At 40.0% G+C, this 20,197-nt stretch overlaps 1 protein-coding gene across 13 annotated transcripts in view; it reads left to right on the top strand.

The window, feature by feature from the left end:
* Positions 1-20,197, top strand: part of LOC124149904 (anion exchange protein 2-like) — a 117,940-nt gene that overhangs the window by 63,108 nt on the left and 34,635 nt on the right. For 12 of the 13 annotated variants that reach the window (XM_048381937.1, XM_048381925.1, XM_048381930.1 and 9 more), the window contains 2 exons: positions 15,482-15,528; positions 19,337-19,381. In XM_048381937.1, the coding sequence (XP_048237894.1) occupies positions 15,502-15,528; positions 19,337-19,381 (72 nt within the window). In that variant the 5' untranslated portion in view covers positions 15,482-15,501. The remainder of the gene's footprint in view (positions 1-15,481; positions 15,529-19,336; positions 19,382-20,197) is intronic. The other variant, XM_048381936.1, reaches the window with a different exon arrangement.

Here is a 20,197-nt window from a genome sequence, read left to right as displayed (position 1 = left end):
GTTACATGCTGGGTTATACATGCATATTGCCTGTGATTAGTGGTGTATATTGTAGGTAGTTACATGCTGGGTTATTCATGCATATTGCCTGTGATTAGTGGTGTATATTGTAGGTAGTATAATATGCTGGGTTATACATGCATATTGCCTGTGATTAGTGGTGTATATTGTAGGTAGTATAATATGCTGGGTTATACATGCATATTGCCTGTGATTAGTGGTGAATATTGTAGGTAGTTTAATATGCTGGGTTATACATGCATATTGCCTGTGATTAGTGGTGTATATTGTAGGTAGTTACATGCTGGGGTATACATGCATATTGCCTGTGATTACTGGTGTATATTGTAGGTAGTTTAATATGCTGGGTTATACATGCATATTGCCTGTGATTAGTGGTGTATATTGTAGGTAGTTACATGCTGGGTTATTCATGCATATTGCCTGTGATTAGTGGTGTATATTGTAGGTAGTATAATATGCTGGGTTATACATGCATATTGCCTGTGATTAGTGGTGTATATTGTAGGTAGTTACATGCTGGGTTATACATGCATATTGCCTGTGATTAGTGGTGTATAGTGTAGGTAGCTACATGCTAGGTTATACATACATATTGCCTGTGATTAGGGGTGTATAGTGTAGGTAGTTACATGCTGGGTTATACATGCATATTGCCTGTGATTAGTGGTGTATATTGTAGGTGGTTACATGCTGGGTTATACATGCATATTGCCTGTGATTAGTGATGTATATTGTAGGTAGTTACAAGCTGGGTTATACATGCATATTGCCTGTGATTAGTGGTGTATATTGTAGGTAGTTACATGCTGGGTTATTCATGCATATTGCCTGTGATTAGTGGTGTATATTGTAGGTAGTATAATATGCTGGGTTATACATGCATATTGCCTGTGATTTGTGGTGTATATTGTAGGTAGTTACATGCTGGGTTATACATGCATATTGCCTGTGATTAGTGGTGTATAGTGTAGGTAGCTACATGCTAGGTTATACATACATATTGCCTGTGATTAGGGGTGTATAGTGTAGGTAGTTACATGCTGGGTTATACATGCATATTGCCTGTGATTAGTGGTGTATATTGTAGGTGGTTACATGCTGGGTTATACATGCATATTGCCTGTGATTAGTGATGTATATTGTAGGTAGTTACAAGCTGGGTTATACATGCATATTGCCCGTGATTAGTGGTGTATAGTGTAGGTAGTTTAATATGCTGCGCTATACGTGCATATTGCCTGTGATTAGTGGTGTATATTGTAGGTAGTTTAATATGCTGGGTTATACATGCATATTGCCTGTGATTTGTGGTGTATATTGTAGGTAGTTTAATATGCTGGGTTATACATGCATATTGCCTGTGATTTGTGGTGTATAGTGTAGGTAGTTTAATATGCTGGGTTATACATGCATACTGCATGTAAAATGAAAAGCCAAGCAAGGGACCAAAAACACATCCTCCATGTCTCGTGGATGATTTTTACTTGAAAACGTATATATATGCTGTATTTTCTTGTGCAAGTCATTTTGTATCTACTAGTTTGACTTTAGCCTCCAGGTGAGAATCGGCCCCCAGTCAGTTATGATTGTCTCCCCGTTGGGATTCCAGCTTAGAATTGGTTCCCTGTTATCTAGGCTTGTCGTATGAGGCGACTCTATTTATCAGTGGTTACCAGTCACAGTGATATATACATAGGCAAAGACAACAGTAGTCTTGCATTGTTGTGTAATACTTGTTGGGCAATTTGTTCGAAATATGACTCGGTTTACCCAGCAGTAAATGGATGGCGGAGTCTGGCAGTATAAGGTAGGTGTGTGCCCCTGATGGTGTTATTCACCTGGTTGAAGTGGAACATCTCCGGTATCTGAGCTGACAGGCTACACATGAACTTTGGCACTTCGGTACTGTAATCCACTCAACAAACAGAAATGTCTGTCATGGGTTCAGTGTCTCATGATAATAGTGCTGACAGTGCTCTCTTCTGAATCTGAAATACTAATCTTCAATACTAATCCAATAGTGTTTCTTGTGATGTTTGCACACAAGTGGACGTTATTTTGGGCAGCGATTTGTGTAGATGGATTTGTTGTGTTTCATAACACCTATTGAAACGGATCTGTACCTCATCACAGAAGGTCATGCTGACACTAAGGTCAAGGTCATACACGTTTACACCATTAGGACAGCATTTCGTCCAACCAATGTCAAGGTTGCATGCACCTCTATGAACAGTACAGTATGTCACACTGCCAAGGTCAAGGTTAAGGTTGACATGCAAGTGTCGAAGCACATGATAGATTTCCCTTGAAGACCTAGGTTAAAATTGATGATCAGCAACCCATGCTTGTCCATCCATGCTTGTCGTAAAAAGTGACTATGCTTGTAGTAAGAGGCGACTAATGGGATTGGGTGGTCAGACTCACTGATTTGGTTGATGCGTGTAATCGTATCCTAATTGTGTAGATTGATGGTCATATATCAACTTTTGATTTTCTGGTCCAGACTCGATTATTAACTAACTGCAGTCATGAGGCTGGAATATTGCTGATTGGCTAGTTACATATTCCATATTAATATCTTTCACATTAGGACTCTTCCACACATTCACCAGCATTAAGGTGATCAGTCTTAGAAACTCGTCTTTTACGAGACTTGTATAGAGGACTAATGGAAATATTGTTTCACTAGTTGTCAGAATTTGTTGCTCTTCCTGCTTGAGTGAGACAAAGCTGTTTACTATGATTACATTTACTGTCAGTTGAGTTCAGTTCCATTGGTAGCAAAATTGAAGCTTCGAGTACTGGTTCAGAATTAAATGAGTGAGTAAGTGAGTATGGTTTTACGCCGCTTTTAGCAATATTCCAGCAATATCACGGCGGGGGACACCAGAAATGGGCTTCACACATTGTACCCATGTACCCGGGTCTTCAGCGTGACGAGCGAATGCTTTAACCACTAGGCTACCCGACCGCCCCTTCAGAATTAAAACCCTTAATATCTACTTGTGAATGAGGACTACTACCATTGGATGTTTACTTGATAGTTTCTTGTCCATACTGGTGGACTGGCGTAAATTCTGAAGGCTGGGAGATGTTTGCTAGTGCACTGGGCAACATGTTTGTAGATGTCATGGAACATGTGGATGGCACATCCAGCTATGCAGTGGAATAACCCAATGTCAGGATGGCAAATGTGTTCAAAAACACAAGAAAAAAGTGTCAGCTGTACCTTGGTAGGCTAATTTATGCATGATCATCCATTGCTTGATAACTTCTTGTAATAGACTGTATATTGTTCCTGTATTGTTCGTGTATTGTTCCATGATCATCGAACATACCTGCGTTGTCACTGAGAAAATACGTCTAGACACAAATAAGGTCAAAGGTCAAAGGTCAGAGGTTATGGGACAGATTTGATAATTTTTCGGAGTCCCTTGTGGAGTGTCTTATCTTGGTGTTGACAGGTGTGACTTACAATGTAATTTATTTAGTGAAATCAGCAGTGTTTGAAATGGTTTGTGAATTAGAGCGCAGGGTGAATATCACCCCTGCCTGTTGTCTGTCAGATCACAGGTAGTCGTAAGTATTGCAGTATCATTGTGTTGCATAGTACTTGATCCATTTCGTTGGAGATTCATTGGATTTTTGTGTTCCATATCTTAACGGTTGTTTGTGTGGAATATTTTGAAAAAAGCTCCTTGTTGATGAATTATTCAATGCTTCATTTGCATTTGTGATTTTGAATGTTCCGTTCTATGAATGTATTACTTAAAGGGCAAGTTCACACGAAAATGAACCTAATTTTCTTGTACTTTTTCCACAATAAAAGTGTTAACCTAGAAGTGTCATAGACAAAAAAATAAAAATATCACAATTAATTAACATATGTTTTGCATTAAAACGATTTATATTTTTCACATTTACCAAGTGTTCTATTTCCATAACAAAAACACCATGGATTATGCCCCTTGCAATATGACGTCATTGGTGCCAATTGATAAACATTATGACGTCATCATGCTTTGTTAGAGCCGCTTCACGTGGTGTAGGTACAGGTGTGTGATTCTAGCGTCTCAGATGCCAGCCAGCATAGTGTTATGCTGAGTCACCACTGCGCCGGAGTGTGTCGTAGGCAATGTTGTTTTACCGAAAACTTGTACTTGATATCTTTTGCGTTCAGAATAGACAGGGACCCAGTTGAATTGGCACCAATTACGTCATAATCTAAGGGGGATAACTCAGGCCTGTTTAGCTCGAAAAACGAAGGCCTCATAACGGCATATCATTTTCACACTATTGTGAGCTTCCTACTTTCACTGTGTAAAAAATGAGTGTATATTTTCAAACACAGATACTAACTAATTCTAAAATTGCGTTTTGTTTAGAAAAAGAAAGAAAGTGTTTTTTGCGTGTACACTTCCCCTTTAAGGAAGAACATATGGCTAGAGGCGCGTTTTATCCAACTTATGAACATCTAAATGCAAGAAATACCAGAATAAAATTAGAAAACATTCACATACCTTGTAGTGAAACAATACGAGAGAAAAAGCATGTGCAGCATGGACCAGCTGGAGTATTGACATGTAAAATTGAACAACTTCTCATCACCTGCCCAGGTAGCTCAGTGGGAAAACAGTGGGTTACAAAAGTTAACACGATATGAGAGGTTGATTCACATCATGGAATTTTTATGTAAAATAAATTATGACTTTTAACCAATCATCAAACACAATTGTGTTTATATCAAGAGGCAAGTTTATATAACGTTAATTGTAAAACCCAGGTATAATAATTGAAATGTAAAACCTCAGAGCATGTTTAGAAGTGACCCATCTCAAAATCTAGGTTTGGAAGAGAACCGCTTCTAAACCTAGGTTTTGAAGATGAGCTGGTTATTACGAAGGTTTACCCGATGTTGTCAGGAAGTATAGGGGAATGTCCGAGTAACTCTCCATTCCTTAAAAATAATGGAGCAGCCTAGGCCCATTATTTCTAAGGAATGGAGAGTTAGGAGGATATTACCCTACTTAAAACTCATCCCTACTTTTACACTTTGACAAAATATTCTGTTGTGGAAAATATTTGAAAAATAAACCTGAACTCTTTGTTGTCTATATTTATACTGCGTGAGTTGCCCTTGGGTGATGCACGAGGAATGCGTTCTCTGCCACTGTTGCACGTGCACCAAGCTCCGTCGCGAGCTGACATTTACAAGGCATGATACACGGCTCTTCATAATTTCATTGGATCCTAAACTAGTATTTAGCAATCACTTCCATTTTGTAAATACGTGCTGACGGGAATAATAAGAAATATAGAGTCCTGAACAAAGATATATATATTACCTGATTTGTATTTCTCGTCAAAGGTTTATCTAATTGCTGTAAATATGAACATTGTTGTAGGTAACCTGCTCTCATACAATATTATATACATATTATTTTGAGCTTTTAAGCATTATGCAAAATTATGAAAATATTTAATAGTTAATTTCACAAGATTCCTTTACTGCAGCTTTAGAAATTGGCACTAGTCCTGTAGTCCTTGCGAAACTGCCCAATAGTTAAGGTATCGTAAGGACTAGTAGAAATTTGCTATTTTGAAGGGTGGTGCTATATGTTATCATTATAAGGACTAGTGGACTAAAACTGTTAGTTTCTACCGCTGTACTGTTGGGCAGTTTGGAAAGGACTACAGGACTAGTGCCAATTTCTAACGCTGAATATATAGGGTAACACAGTGATAGGCTTATAATGTCCATCTCAGTGGGTAAAGTAGTAGACCTACGGTTGTAGGATTATGTGCAACCTTATGTTTGTAATAGGTGACGAAATGGATCTGGTGGTCTGGCTCGATGATTTGGTTGATAATTTCATCATTCTTAATTGCGTGGATCAATGCTCATGATGTCAATCACTGGATTGTCTAGATTCAATTATATACTGATCATTGCCACATAGCTTGAATATTGCTGAATGCAACATTAAACAATGCACAGAAGCCACAATTTGCTGTGCAGTGTATTATTGCTGCTAAAACTCGCTGACATGTTGATATAGTTTCTGGTCAGTGAGATAAGGAGATCAGCACTGCTGGCCATGCTGTACAACATGTGTGATATATGTGTATATATGTATATACCCAGTTTGAAACAGGAGATCAGCACTGCTGGCCTAGCTGTACAACATGTGTGATATATGTGTATATATGTATATACCCAGTTTGAAACAGGAGATCAGCACTGCTGGCCATGCTGTACAATGTGTGTGATATATGTGTATATATGTATATACCCAGTTTGAAACAGGAGATCAGCACTGCTGGCCATGCTGTACAACATGTGTGATATATGTGTATATATGTATATACCCAGTTTGAAACAGGAGATCAGCACTGCTGGCCTAGCTGTACAACATGTGTGATATATGTGTATATATGTATATACCCAGTTTGAAACAGGAGATCAGCACTGCTGGCCTAGCTGTACAACATGTGTGATATATGTGTATATATGTATATACCCAGTTTGAAACAGGAGATCAGCACTGCTGGCCTAGCTGTACAACATGTGTGATATATGTGTATATATGTATATACCCAGTTTGAAACAGGAGATCAGCACTGCTGGCCATGCTGTACAACATGTGTGATATATGTGTATATATGTATATACCCAGTTTGAAACAGGAGATCAGCACTGCTGGCCATGCTGTACAATGTGTGTGATATATGTGTATATATGTATATACCCAGTTTGAAACAGGAGATCAGCACTGCTGGCCATGGTGTACAACATGTGTGATATATGTATATATGTATATACCCAGTTTGAAACAGGAGATCAGCACTGCTGGCCATGCTGTACAACGTGTGTGATATATGTGTGTATATATATATAGATATACCCAGTTTGAAACAGATCAGCACTGCTGGCCATGGTGTACAACGTGTGTGATATATGGATATATACCCAGTTTGTCATGTCACACGATCTCCTGTCTATCAAACCAGCCTCAGACAATGTTGTGTGTATCCCTTTGATCTGACATTGCCATTATTCAAGATGGATGATTTGAATTTAAGAGTAATTTGTTACTATTTGTTCAATCTTTGGACTGTAAATATTTTTTATCATTTTAATGAAATGCAAATATCCATTGCTGTTATTCATTGAAGCAATGTTGAGATAAATGTACCCCTAACTTGATACATTGTCATCAGTCAGTCCTACCTTCATGTTGTCCAATGGGAGTCAGTTCTAAAATATTTCACATTGTAAATTAAGATTACGTTCTATGCAATAAGGTAAAGCAAAGCATTCAAGCCTCTCCCTCTTCACTGGTGCTGTTGTCGCTGAAATACATGTCACCTCTGCAATGCCTGTACATTGTACAATACCTTTTCCTCGTGTAACCTTTTCCACAAATTGTCCTCATTAATTGATAGTGATGAAGGACCCAAATGAAACATGTCACATTAATAGCCAGTTTCTTAATATTGACGTCAATATAAACAACGATGAATTCAGTCAAAATAACCAGCTAGAACCAAGTGTTGATATTTTAGTTAATAAAGGTTTAAGTTATAGAAGTAAAGTGAAAGAACCTACTTTTTCAGCAGTTTAATATGCCAGTGAGGATAGTCAAGCGTGATATTCAACAGTCACAGTCACTATTTCAGCACATTTTTTTCTCAATTTCAAGAAATAGGTGTGATCAGCTGCAAGGATAGTAACTGCCTTGCTCCTGTGAGGTGGATGGGTTTTCCCAGCTATTAGGGGAACCCCCTTGACATCAACACACATCATCTCTTTTTACAGTCATGTAGAATGTGTAGCCGCGAGGGATTGTTCACTTCCGAGTGAGATTCCTGATTGAGTCAGCTCATAACAAGTACTGTATGTAAGTAAAACAGTGTAGCAGATGTGTACTGTAACTTACAGTGTAAGTAAAACAATGTGGCAGATGTGTACTGTATGTAAGTAAAACAGTGTAGCAGATGTGTACTGTAACTTACAGTGTAAGTAAAACAATGTGGCAGATGTGTACTGTATGTAAGTAAAACAAGGTAGCAGATGTGTACTGTATGTAAGTAAAACAGTGTAGCAGATGTGTACTGTAAGTAAAATAATGTAGCAGATGTGTACTGTATGTAAGTAAAACAATGTAGCAGATGTGTATTGTATGTAAGTAAAACAGTGTATGAGATGTGTATTGTATGTAAGTAAAACAGTGTAGGAGATGTGTACAGCTTGTAAGTAAAACAATGTAGCAGATGTGTACTGTATGTAAGTAAAACAATGTAGCAGATGTGTACTGTATGTTAGTAAAACAATGAAGCAGATGTGTACTGTATGTAAGTAAAACAATGTAGCAGATGTGTATTGCATGTAAGTAAAACAATGTAGCAGATGTGTATTGCATGTAAGTAAAACAATGTAGCAGATGTGTATTGCATGTTAGTAAAACAATGTAGGAGATTTGTACAGTGTGTAAGTAAAACAATGTAGCAGATGTGTATTGCATGTAAGTAAAACAGTGTAGGAGATTTGTACAGTGTGTAAGTAAAACAATGTAGCAGATGTGTATTGCATGTAAGTAAAACAGTGTAGGAGATTTGTACAGTGTGTAAGTAAGACAATGTAGCAGATGTTTACTGTATGGAAGTAAAACAATGTACCAGATGTGTACTGTATGGAAGTAAAACAATGTAGCAGATGTGTATTGCATGTAAGTAAAACAATGTAGCAGATGTGTATTGCATGTAAGTAAAACAATGTAGCAGATGTGTATTGCATGTAAGTTAAACTATACTGAACCACTAAAGAAACATCACCATGGATAGATATATTAGAAACCTTATTTGTCCAAACACTGTTAACATACTTTGAGACATATTAAAAAGACGAAACTTGGCAAAACTGATCATCAAGGTTGAAGTTATAGTGTCAAATGTTCTTAAAGTGAAACACAACACATGTCTCTGAGAAAATGGTATGACAAATCAGTATTTTGTATGTCCGCCATGTGCATTGATGACTGCCGTGCAACGTGGATACATACACAAGCATCCGAATAACGTTTCCCACGGCGTTGCCAGACTCTCTCTCTCTGACATCTGCTGTTGAGATACAGTAATGGCTCTCGTCTGAGAAGAGGACTCTTCTCCACTGCTGGTGGTGCCAATGCTGGTGCTGTGTTGCCCACTGAAGACGATCCTGGCGATGACGTTGTGACAGAATGGGTCCTCGGTGTGGCCTTTGACGGTGGAGGTGTCTGTTCGTCAATGGTCGACGCACAGTGTCTGCACTAATGTGTCGCTGGTGTGTCCCCATCGTCTGTCAAGCAGTTTCCGCAGCAGTAACAAAGCGATCTTGAAGATGCTGTCGCACAATCTGATGATCCGGACGTCGGGTGGTGACCCTTGGTCTTCCACTGCGTGGTTGGTCATCTATAGTGTTGGTGGTCTGGCACCGTTGCTGGAGCCTGTATATGGTCCTTACGTGGATTGGCTACTTGCCGGGCGGTTCGTCCAGCTTGCAATCGTCAAGGGCTTGGTGTCGCTGATTTCTTGTCAATCTTGGCATGTGGTAGCAATTCAATAACAAATGAATGTTATCCGATCTGGGTGGATTTTTATAGGGCAAGAAATTGGGGAATGTATGTGCATTTCAATTTGCACGGAACTCACTTGTATCGGGTTACCATGGCCGTTGCCGTGATGCGTTTGGGCAATCAGTTTTATCGTCATCTGCTTTGTTGTATTATCATCAAATTTCATTTTTCCGGACAAGGTAATAATAAATTTTAGAAACTTTCACAAAAATTACCAAGATATTTAAATGACAACTTTTCATGCAATGTTACTTGGAGTGATGTTTCTTTTGCAGTTCAGTATATGTAGCAGATGTGAAGATGAAGGCTTGAATCCCCAGACTCTGAAGCAATTTCGTGATTTGATTAGGTTGTCATTGAGAGACAATTAGTCGATTAGTATTGACTAGAGATTTCCTTGTCTACTATTGATTGTAATCGGTAAACAATACAGAACAACAGTATACAAACTTGGTAAGTAATGTTCACTGAAGATTTCAATAAAGGCCTGATCATTGTTGATTGCCATGAAGCGTTTCCCTTGATTTCAGTTGTGTCACATCAACTGACTGCTACATAGATCAAGTCCCCAGAAAGCGTGTCATAAGAGCTGACTGTTGAATATCTGAAGGTCGGACTGGGTAAATTGTGTGATTGTGAGGCGTGGACCTGGATCACATTTATTTTTGCTTTGGGACCCATATTTGGTACAGGGACCCATATTTGTCTATTAAAAAAATTAGATACTCGCAGACATCCTTAAGTAACCTTCCCAGTATAAGTGTTACAGCCGATTACATGCTTACATTGCTTCACAGCTGATTGTTGAGTGGAATGTACAGAAGAAAGGTTACCATGTTTATTAGAGGTTTCAAATGACCCATTTCCACCATTATAATTCAGTAAATAACAACAGTTGAGGCATACTCGGATACGGTACAAACACTATAATGTTACACTAATGACCTTGGATGACAAACTCAGTTAGAACAAGTTTCATGTTTCTGTTTCCAATGGAGGTGCGAAGGAGGTCAGCTCTCCTTAACGGTTGTGTCACGATGTCACCCTTGGGACTCTTTTAATTATACTATTAATTACCAGTTTTCTGTTTTCATATTTCTGTCAGTTACATATTTTATTGTGAATTTGTAATAATAATTTTTCTGCATATGTCACTTGCAAGTGTAAAGGATTTTACAACCAAAAAAAAGGTCTGACGAGGGTGTAGAAGAAAGATCGGCTCGTAAAATCTGTACACCTGGCTGTTGACAAACATAACAAATATTGCAGCTGTCATTTCCAAATGCATGTTAAAAGCAAGAAATTGGAAATTCCCCAAATGACCTATATATGTATTTGGAGTGGAGCAAGTAGGATACATAGTTTATTGGGACAGAACATTCCAAGTACTGTACCCAAACAGTTTGTGTCTTTGGAGTGTACCTATTGGAGCTTGTAGAGTGTTTCTGGAGGACATTCACCCCTGATGGCGCCAGTCTTGCTGACTAATCCTCGTCCTTGCTGCAGCCTCAGGGTCATCCACTCATCTGTCACTCGGTCACAAGCTTCACATGCGACTGTTTGGATTTGGGATCTGTGTGATATCACTTTCAGATGTCATGTACACAGTTGTATTTCAGACTTAACCTCATGTACTATTTGCCTTACAACTTATCTGTGATATTGATCATGATGAGGCACTCTGATTGACTTGATCAACAATAGACCGAACCTTTCAAATGAAGAATCACGACATATGATGAGGGTGGTTTTGCTAGAGTACATCCAGTGTTATGAAAATGTGATATGAAGTTATCCATTATTGACTTTGGAGCTGTTTGCCAGCGTGTGTAGGAGTTGTGTCCCTTAGCTCAAGGGTGAAAGATAAGGGGACAAGGCATAAAGAGGCATGTTGCTTTAGTCCGACTGGTACAAGCAGCCACACACACACTTACACACTGCTATAGAAGTGCAGTGATCTGACATCAATCCCGTCCCGAAGCCCTGTCAGTGTTTTACCTGCGGTTATCTAGTTCCTAGTCCAGGGGGGCTCAGTCATGATTTTAGTGGCTCCCCGTCTGGTGGCGATGTTCACTGTAATTCCACACAGTTTACTGATGTCCTGTCATTGTACATGCTCAGAAAACTTATTATAATTATGGATTGGAGTTCAACTATTGAAACTACAAACTTTGAGCTTCAGTAAAGCTTTCAAAAAGTTTTATGCTATTCATGTGGAAGACATTTCCAAATTTGATGCATCAATGACACAAATAATGTCCAATGCAATTCCCTATTTTGACTTGTACCATATGTTCCCATGTTTTTTTCAGGTGAACAATTGACTTGCCTTTGCATGTATTTGTGATGGTGCCACCTGGTATCATTACTATTTGATAGTGATTCATAAACACATGCTCATGTTATAGTCGGAATCGTACAATCGACTCTGCTTTATGCAGAAATTTCTATTGGATATGGAAAGGGTTTTGTTGCTTTATTTCCGAGGATAGAAATGTCCGATATAAGTGTAACATCCAATCTCCCAAGTTTTTTTATTCAAACAGACATATTGCTTTGAAGCCCGCAGCCCCCTAATGCCTGCCTGTATTTCCGTGACAGGTACATCTCGTGTTGGGCCTGCAGTTTCACATGGGTCCTCAGGGCCTGCAGTAAATCCATGGACAATGTATTTGTCACAACAAGCTGCAGTTCTCTAAATGAAGGCCGGATGAGGTTAGTCAGGCTGTGCAGCTTCTAATGTCTGTGGGTCCTGACGACAGCCTGGCAACTTTGTTTATTTCAAACACTGCCCCGGATACATTGCTTACATTGATTCTTGATTAATGATATTGGGTATTCTTTAACTGAATCACCGGCAGATCGGGGAGAAACAATACAACTGATTGCTATTTTCAGGCTTATTTTACGAGACAATTACAAACCGTTATTTAAATGTCTTAATGAGACAATGCCTTGCATGCAGCTAGTACAGTTGGTCATCGTGTTTGGTGGTGTTTTATTGCGAATTTCACATTTTCAATGACCACGTTTGTTATCTGCTTTTCATTCACCTGATCCTGTAGTTTTTACAGAGTTAATACTATACACATGTGGTGACTCATAATACGATACAAATGATCATCAAGTATACTTATCAATTCAATAGCTACTTTAGGGAAAGGATATTTCTTAAGATCATGTGGAATTATGGGATATTAAAGACATTAAATAGCAATCGTAGTTGTACTTGTATGCCCAATGGACATCGTAATAGTTCTGCCAAGCACATGTTGAGTGCTGGAGTGCGATAGTATGCTACTTTCCTGCTACTTTCCTGCTCCTATAGACTGTGTACAGCTGAGCATCATAAATACTACTGGATAACATTGCAGCTGGCAATAAAACTATGTAGGATGGTGTTACCTTGCTGTGTGTCAGGAATGACACTGTAAGTAGAACTCAGCTGATGTCCTTGTACATCTGGGCAGTCATCTTTCATGGGGACATCACCTTTCTCATCTTCGTTGTTATTGTCATAAGAAATGGATTCAGAGATACATCTAGATGTGCTCAGAGGCCGATATTCAGCCCTATTCAAGTCTGCAGCAAATTTTAGTGAACATGTTTGTGTTGGCCTGATTTCCTGGAACAAGTGTGTACCAGTATATTCAGTGCATGACAGGTGTACAGATTGTGGCTGTAGTTGGGAGATTGATCAACCTGTAATTTATTGCACCAAACAAAAGTAAACAGTGTTGTGTATCAGCTATTGATCCAGCTGTTAACTTGTGATGGCTTGTATGTGTTAGGACTGTAGACAAAGCTTGAATCAGGAAGATACAACCTGGTCGATCTCAAGTAGGAAGTGTGTCTACATCGTACAACGCTTACATTTGCTCCAAATTCTTTTTAGTTTTTTTGTGAAAGAACGTAGGTTGAATTATGCGCAAGAACTGCTCATTTGCAAAATACAGTGTTGACACACGTTTGACAAATTCAGATGTTGTACGGTGAGGCACTGTCTCCCTGGTTGTGTTAAGTGTGCTCTTGTTGGAGAATATTCTAATTAACTGTATCCGTGTTTGGTTTTCCATGTCAATCACTTCATTAGGTATACCAAGTGAAGGCGTGGAGTGTCGGGGAGGTTTGTCTGGGGTACGGTTGCTGTAGTAAACACTGTCTGACACTTGGGAAGTTGGGAACGAAAGTCCACAGTCATTCTGACACCGCAGATTGCCACAGATATGTGTCGTGATTATTGTCCCCCAGGACACAAGTATCGCCATCTATGTATCACTTGGACAGACAGTATCATATAGTACCTGAACTTTTCATCCTGTATAGTGGTTGACATGTTTTTGACGTCATAGAAAGTGACAACTTATTCATGGTATGTATTATCCAGTGAGAAGATCCTTTAGTTTTTGTATTTGCCTCAGTATCATCTAAGATGGCTCATCTGGTTGAGGTGTAAATATTTAACTGGACATCTTTCTTTTTATCAGTGTGCCACGCACAAAGCACACACACAACATATACAATACACTTACCACAACACACACACACACAAATAACACACACATACTCAAAAAACACACATGCACACAACACTCACACACAAACACACAACACAACACACACGCACTCAAAAAACACACATGCACACAACACTCACACACAGACACACGCACTCAAAAAACACACATGCTCACAACGCACACAACACACACAAACAACACACACCAACACACAACACACAGCACACACACACACACAGACATATACAACACACATATGTCAGTATATAAGTTCAATAGTCTTGACCTTAAATCACAGTCCACCTCAACTCACCTCAAATCACCTCCCCTTTCCTCATATGTGATTGATTAGAGAGGATCAACTGCTAGATTGTACAGGGTGGCTTGATATGTATTGCCAGCCGCATCATCAAAACATCCTGTCACTGCAGTCATCCCTGGTTTGTCTGATCCTTACCTGAAACAATGATATTGCTGTACTATTGTACACAGGAACTAAACCTGAACCTTACAGGGTGCACAGGTGGCCCAGTCATCTAAGGCGCTGAGTTGCATCCCTTGGGCACACCAGAAACTAATGATGCTGGGTTCGAATCCTGGTTTACCCTAATTATGTTTCTAGGTTTGTCTGCACCATAGCCATGCTTGTGGGTTTCAGTGAAGTGGTAAATGTTTGAATCCTGCATCACTTCGGGCTTTCCTCCCACTGTATAACTGGAATTATGCTGGCGACATTAAAACCAATTCTCACACTCATTCAGAAGGCAATGTTTTGACCTACCCTTTGCCCAGGACAGGGGACAATGATGCAACAATGGGTTGGCATTAACATCACAAAGATGATCAGTCATCTATTCAATAATTGGGATGATAACATGATAAGTCGTAGTGTTCCTAGTCAGTGTGTTTGTGTTGCATAGTACATTAAAAACAAGTCAGTTACACGAACGATACAGAGAAAGAATGGTTTAATGTTGTTGTTTTTCTCATTCATAACTGATCATTTTTCAAACAATGATAATTTTTTTCATTGGAACCAGTTGCCGACACTAGTATGTGGGAGCTGTAAGAAATATGTATGGACATGTTAACTATTGTCAACGTGAGATTATTCCATGAATGTCTTATAGAAGTTGCAGATATATTGTCTCCAGGGCTGTGGGATAGCCTCGTGGTTAAAGCTATCGCTTGTCACGCTGAAGGCTAGGATTTATTCCCAACATCATATGTGTGAAGCCCCTGTCTTGTGTTATATTGATAGAATATTGCCAATAGTGGCGTGAAACCACATTCACTTACTCACTCACTCACTCTGTGTTTCAGACTGCACAAGCTGACAGACCATGGCTCACCGAGGGAAGAATGAGGAGGTAAGACAAGCACTAGCCAATCTCCCCCCTACATCTTCAGCTCCCCTGGTGTTTCCAAGTTAGAAAATGCTGGTCACAAGAGGCAACTTAAAGTCTTGGGTGGTCAGGCTCGTTGACCTGTTTGATGGCGTGTCAGCGTACCCTAATGACATGGATCATTGCTCATAATATCAATCTGATTGTCTGGCCCATACGTGAGTATTTACATGCTGCTGGCATAGAGCTGAAATATTGCTGAGTGTGGCTAAAAGCAAAACATCTTCAGGTCTGTCACATATATTCCAGAGTTTTGTCTCTGTTATTCCTGAGTCCTGGGAATCTTTGCCATGAAGCATGTGAGGTATTTGGGAAGATGGGGTATTCCCTGTTTGAACTAATACTGAGAGATTGAATAAAATCTGGGACCTTTTGTTGCATTTCTTATCACTATTGAAATATGGGTGAATTCTAATGTACGTTCTACAGCTTGATTTGTTTAAATGATTTAAACTGAAATAAGTCTTGTTTTTACCCTTGACACTTGTTGTGGGTATCATGTATGTCTGAGTCAGAGGACTGGTGGATAATACCTTGTATCACATATGTAACATATATCAGGTATACATCACACCATGGCAGGCATTGCGTAACGCTACAGCCTCCCTGCGTTAAATATGTCACAGAAATATCAATTACTGGATTTCCTCATAAGACCTGTTGACTTGAGGATAAATGGATGCCCTGATTAATTGTGATGAGATATAATTACCAGTAGAGTGGATGTTGGTTTTTGGCCAGGCCTAATGACAATTTATCGTGGTTCACTCATTTATAAATACCGTTGTCAGAAAACCACAAGGAAATGATAAGTACTGTTATCTCAGTCCAGTATAGACTTGCCCAAGTCTCTAAGGAAATGAGTATTATTTTATATCATAATTCCCTGATTATATAAACAATAAGAACAAGTTGTCCCTAAAAATGACTGGCGTCCTCAGTCTGTAGGCTTATCTAAACTTGCCTATTATAAGGATAGACATACTACACATCAATAGACAGATTATTCAGTATAGACTTAGAGCAAGGCTATGTCAAGTACACAGTTTCTTGTTGTATGTGCTCAGATGCCTAAATGATTCATTATAAGTAAGATACAAAAATATAACTTGTGACGGAAAGATGTTACCTTCTCAACCATAGACTGATAGCAGTCAGATATGCTCCCCAACATGCTGCAGTCACCACACTGATGGAGGAAGATGTTCTATGGGATGGTGTGTAGGGAGTTTTTGAAACTGAGACTATAACCGCAGCTGACTGAAACATGAGTGACTTCCGGAAACACTTTACATGACTTTATACTTCATCTGTCACACTAAGTCATCATGAAAAATAGAAACAATCTTTAATCAGTTCTTTTTGCCTCTCAGGGTGAAGTTCTGACAAATATGACCATATTAGGTGGCATTGGATTGACCGTCTGTTCTAATAATCAGTCAATCAGCATAATCAGAATTTAGGAATCTAAATGTTGCTTTTGAGCAGGCAAAGCATTCAGAGCAATGTTTCTAAATTCTGTATATCAAAATTGAAGATGAGATGGCAGTTCCAAATGGAAAGTATAAAAGACTAGGCTGTGTATGTTGTGGGTAAACAACACCTTGAAATGAAAAGGTGTACCCATATCACACACCTTCATTTAAATTGGGCAGTCCAAGTTCTCTATGGTTCACGGGGTATTGTGTCAGAGTAGAAGGGTTTGGTAATGAGATTGGTAACAGTGATGGGAATATTGTCTTTAATGAATTTATTTTCTATATTTTATGGCTGAAATTAATGTTTAGATCTCTGATTCTTAAACAAATCATATCTTATTTTGGTCACTGGCGGATCCAAAAGGGGGTCCAAATGTAGTAGGTTGTAGGCAGTAAAATTATCTCAGAGAGGATAATATTTTGGACCCCTCCTTTTTAAATATGCTGGATCTGCCCTTGTTGGTATACACACCTATTACTGTCATCATTTGTCTCCAGTGTCACCATCAGTTCAGTGCATCCTAGGTGAGAGTAGGTCCCCAGCATCTCACGCTCAGTCTGCGACTATATCCACTAGCCTGAAGCCTGTGTCTAGTAAAAATTCTGATGGTCAAGGAAGATCACTTAGATCAGCTTGTACTAGTCTACTTACTGTGACTAATATCTAGTGAAAATAGTGCCAAAATACCAGTGTCGGCTGGTTTGCATACTTGTGTCCAAGTGGATATACCAGGTCAGAATAGGTCCCCAGTACCACACTCCTTACTAACAAACACCTCACTGTGGGGACTTCAGATCAGAATAGGTCCCCAGTACCTCATGCTTGTCTCCCTGTGGGTATTCCAGGCCAGAATAGGTCCCCGGTTCCTCATGCTTGTCTCCCTGTGGGTATTCCAGGCCAGAATAGGTCCCAGTACCTCATGCTTGTCTCCCTGTGGGTATTCCAGGCCAGAATAGGTCCCCAGTTCCTCATGCTTGTCTCCCTGTGGGTATTCCAGGCCAGAACAGGTCCCAGTACCTCATGCTTGTCTCCCTGTGGGTATTCCAGGCCAGAATAGGTCCCTGATTCCTCATGCTTGTCTCCCTATGAGTATTCCAGGCCAGAACAGGTCCCAGTACCTCATGCTTGTCTCCCTGTGGGTATTCCAGGCCAGAATAGGTCCCTGATTCCTCATGCTTGTCTCCCTGTGGGTATTCCAGGCCAGAACAGGTCCCAGTACCTCATGCTTGTCTCCCTGTGGGTATTCCAGGCCAGAATAGGTCCCTGATTCCTCATGCTTGTCTCCCTGTGGGTATTCCAGGCCAGAACAGGTCCCAGTACCTCATGCTTGTCTCCCTGTGGGTATTCCAGGCCAGAACAAGTCCCTGATTCCTCATGCCTATCTCCCTGTGGGTATTCCAGGCCAGAATAGGTCCCCAGTACCTCATGCTTGTCTGCCTGTGGGTATTCCAGGCCAGAATAGGTCCCCAGTACCTCATGCTTGTCTTCCTGTGGGTATTCCAGGCCAGAACAGGTCTCCAGTACCTTATGCTTGTCTCCCTGTGGGTATTCCAGGCCAGAACAGGTCCCAGTACCTCATGCTTGTCTCCCTGTGGGTATTCCAGGCCAGAACAAGTCCCTGATTCCTCATGCCTGTCTCCCTGTGGGTATTCCAGGCCAGAATAGGTCCCCAGTACCTCATGCTTGTCTCCCTGTGCGTATTCCTGGCCAGAATAGGTCCCCAGTACCTCATGCTTGTCTCCCTGTGGGTATTCCAGGCCAGAATAGGTCTCCAGTACCTCATGCTTGTCTCCCTGTGGGTATTCCAGGCCAGAACAGGTCCCTGATTCCTCATGCCTGTCTCTCTGTGGGTATTCCAGGCCAGAATAGGTCCCTGATTCCTCATGCTTGTCTCCCTGTGGGTATTCCAGGCCAGAACAGGTCCCTGATTCCTCATGCCTGTCTCCCTGTGGGTATTCCAGGCCAGAATAGGTCCCCCAGTACAGTGTGCTTACAATGGGTGAGACAAAGATGGGGATCCCTAGGTCGGACCTAACTGATTGAGTGTAATGATAGCATGGACCATTGCCAGTTCTTTCATTCAGTGTTTTGCCTGGTCCAGCCTTGATAATTTACAGACTGCCATGACACATGCAGCTAGAATATTGCTGACGTGGCATAAAAAACATCCACTAACTCATCATCAAGACAGATAGGAAACTTATGGACTTATTTTTCAGGAAATAACCTGATTTTCTTTGGTACAGTCGGTGTAGAATATACCTAAGGAAATGGTCACATGGTTTATTTTCAGGATCCGGACTGGATCGGTGACTATGATGTCACCGCCTCAGACACGGTAACCACTGCTCGTGTTGACTTGGTTCTTCATGCTTGAACCCTGATGCACTACCATTGCATGTATCCGTCTTTATACTGTTTTAATATCTTTGTTTACTAATTCAGCCGTGTGAAAAGTTCTTGTAAATTTATATTTTGTTTTAATTTTTTTTTGTACTATGCAAATTTGGTCTTGTTTGCGGTACTTTCAGCACTTGAGTTTAATGTCATTGTTAGCCCAGTCTGCACTTTGAACACAATATGTGTGAGTGAGTGAGTGAGTATCATTTTATGCTGCTTTTAGCAATATTCCTGCAATATAACGGCTTCGGACACCAGACATCCACTTCACACATTGTATTCATGTGGGGAATCGAACCCAGGTGTTAGGTGTGATGAACAAATGCTATACCCACAAGATTACCCTTACCGCCCCGATTTCCCTGTCAAGCATGTCAATGCATAAATGTAAAGGATTATACATGCTAGCCCTTTGCTGTGCAACAGGCTATGACTGATAACTCAACACTATTTGTTCCATGTATTGACTACTAGTGAGGACTATTGCCACCAAATCTGTTATTCTTAGCCAGTCACTGATACTGCCAAGTATCAAGATGTTGCTGTCATGCATATTTATATTTGGACTGGATATATATTTGGACTGCTTGTTAACATTTATTTGAAGCCCTGCATGTGCATAGTCGATTAGATATTGTTTGGTCCTGCATTTATTAAGCATGAAGAAAACAAATGTGGACTTTACATCAATTAAGCGATAACGTACAATGTGACTGCTGCATCTTTTTGATGATTTAATAATATCGATCTCACG

Source organism: Haliotis rufescens, unplaced genomic scaffold (assembly GCF_023055435.1).
Source record: "Haliotis rufescens isolate VD_foot unplaced genomic scaffold, xgHalRufe1.0.p SCAF_4, whole genome shotgun sequence".
In the NCBI taxonomy this organism is placed as follows: Eukaryota; Metazoa; Mollusca; class Gastropoda; order Lepetellida; family Haliotidae; genus Haliotis; species Haliotis rufescens.
The sequence above is the reverse complement of the archived record's forward strand: the minus strand, read 5'-3'. Positions and strand labels throughout refer to the sequence as shown.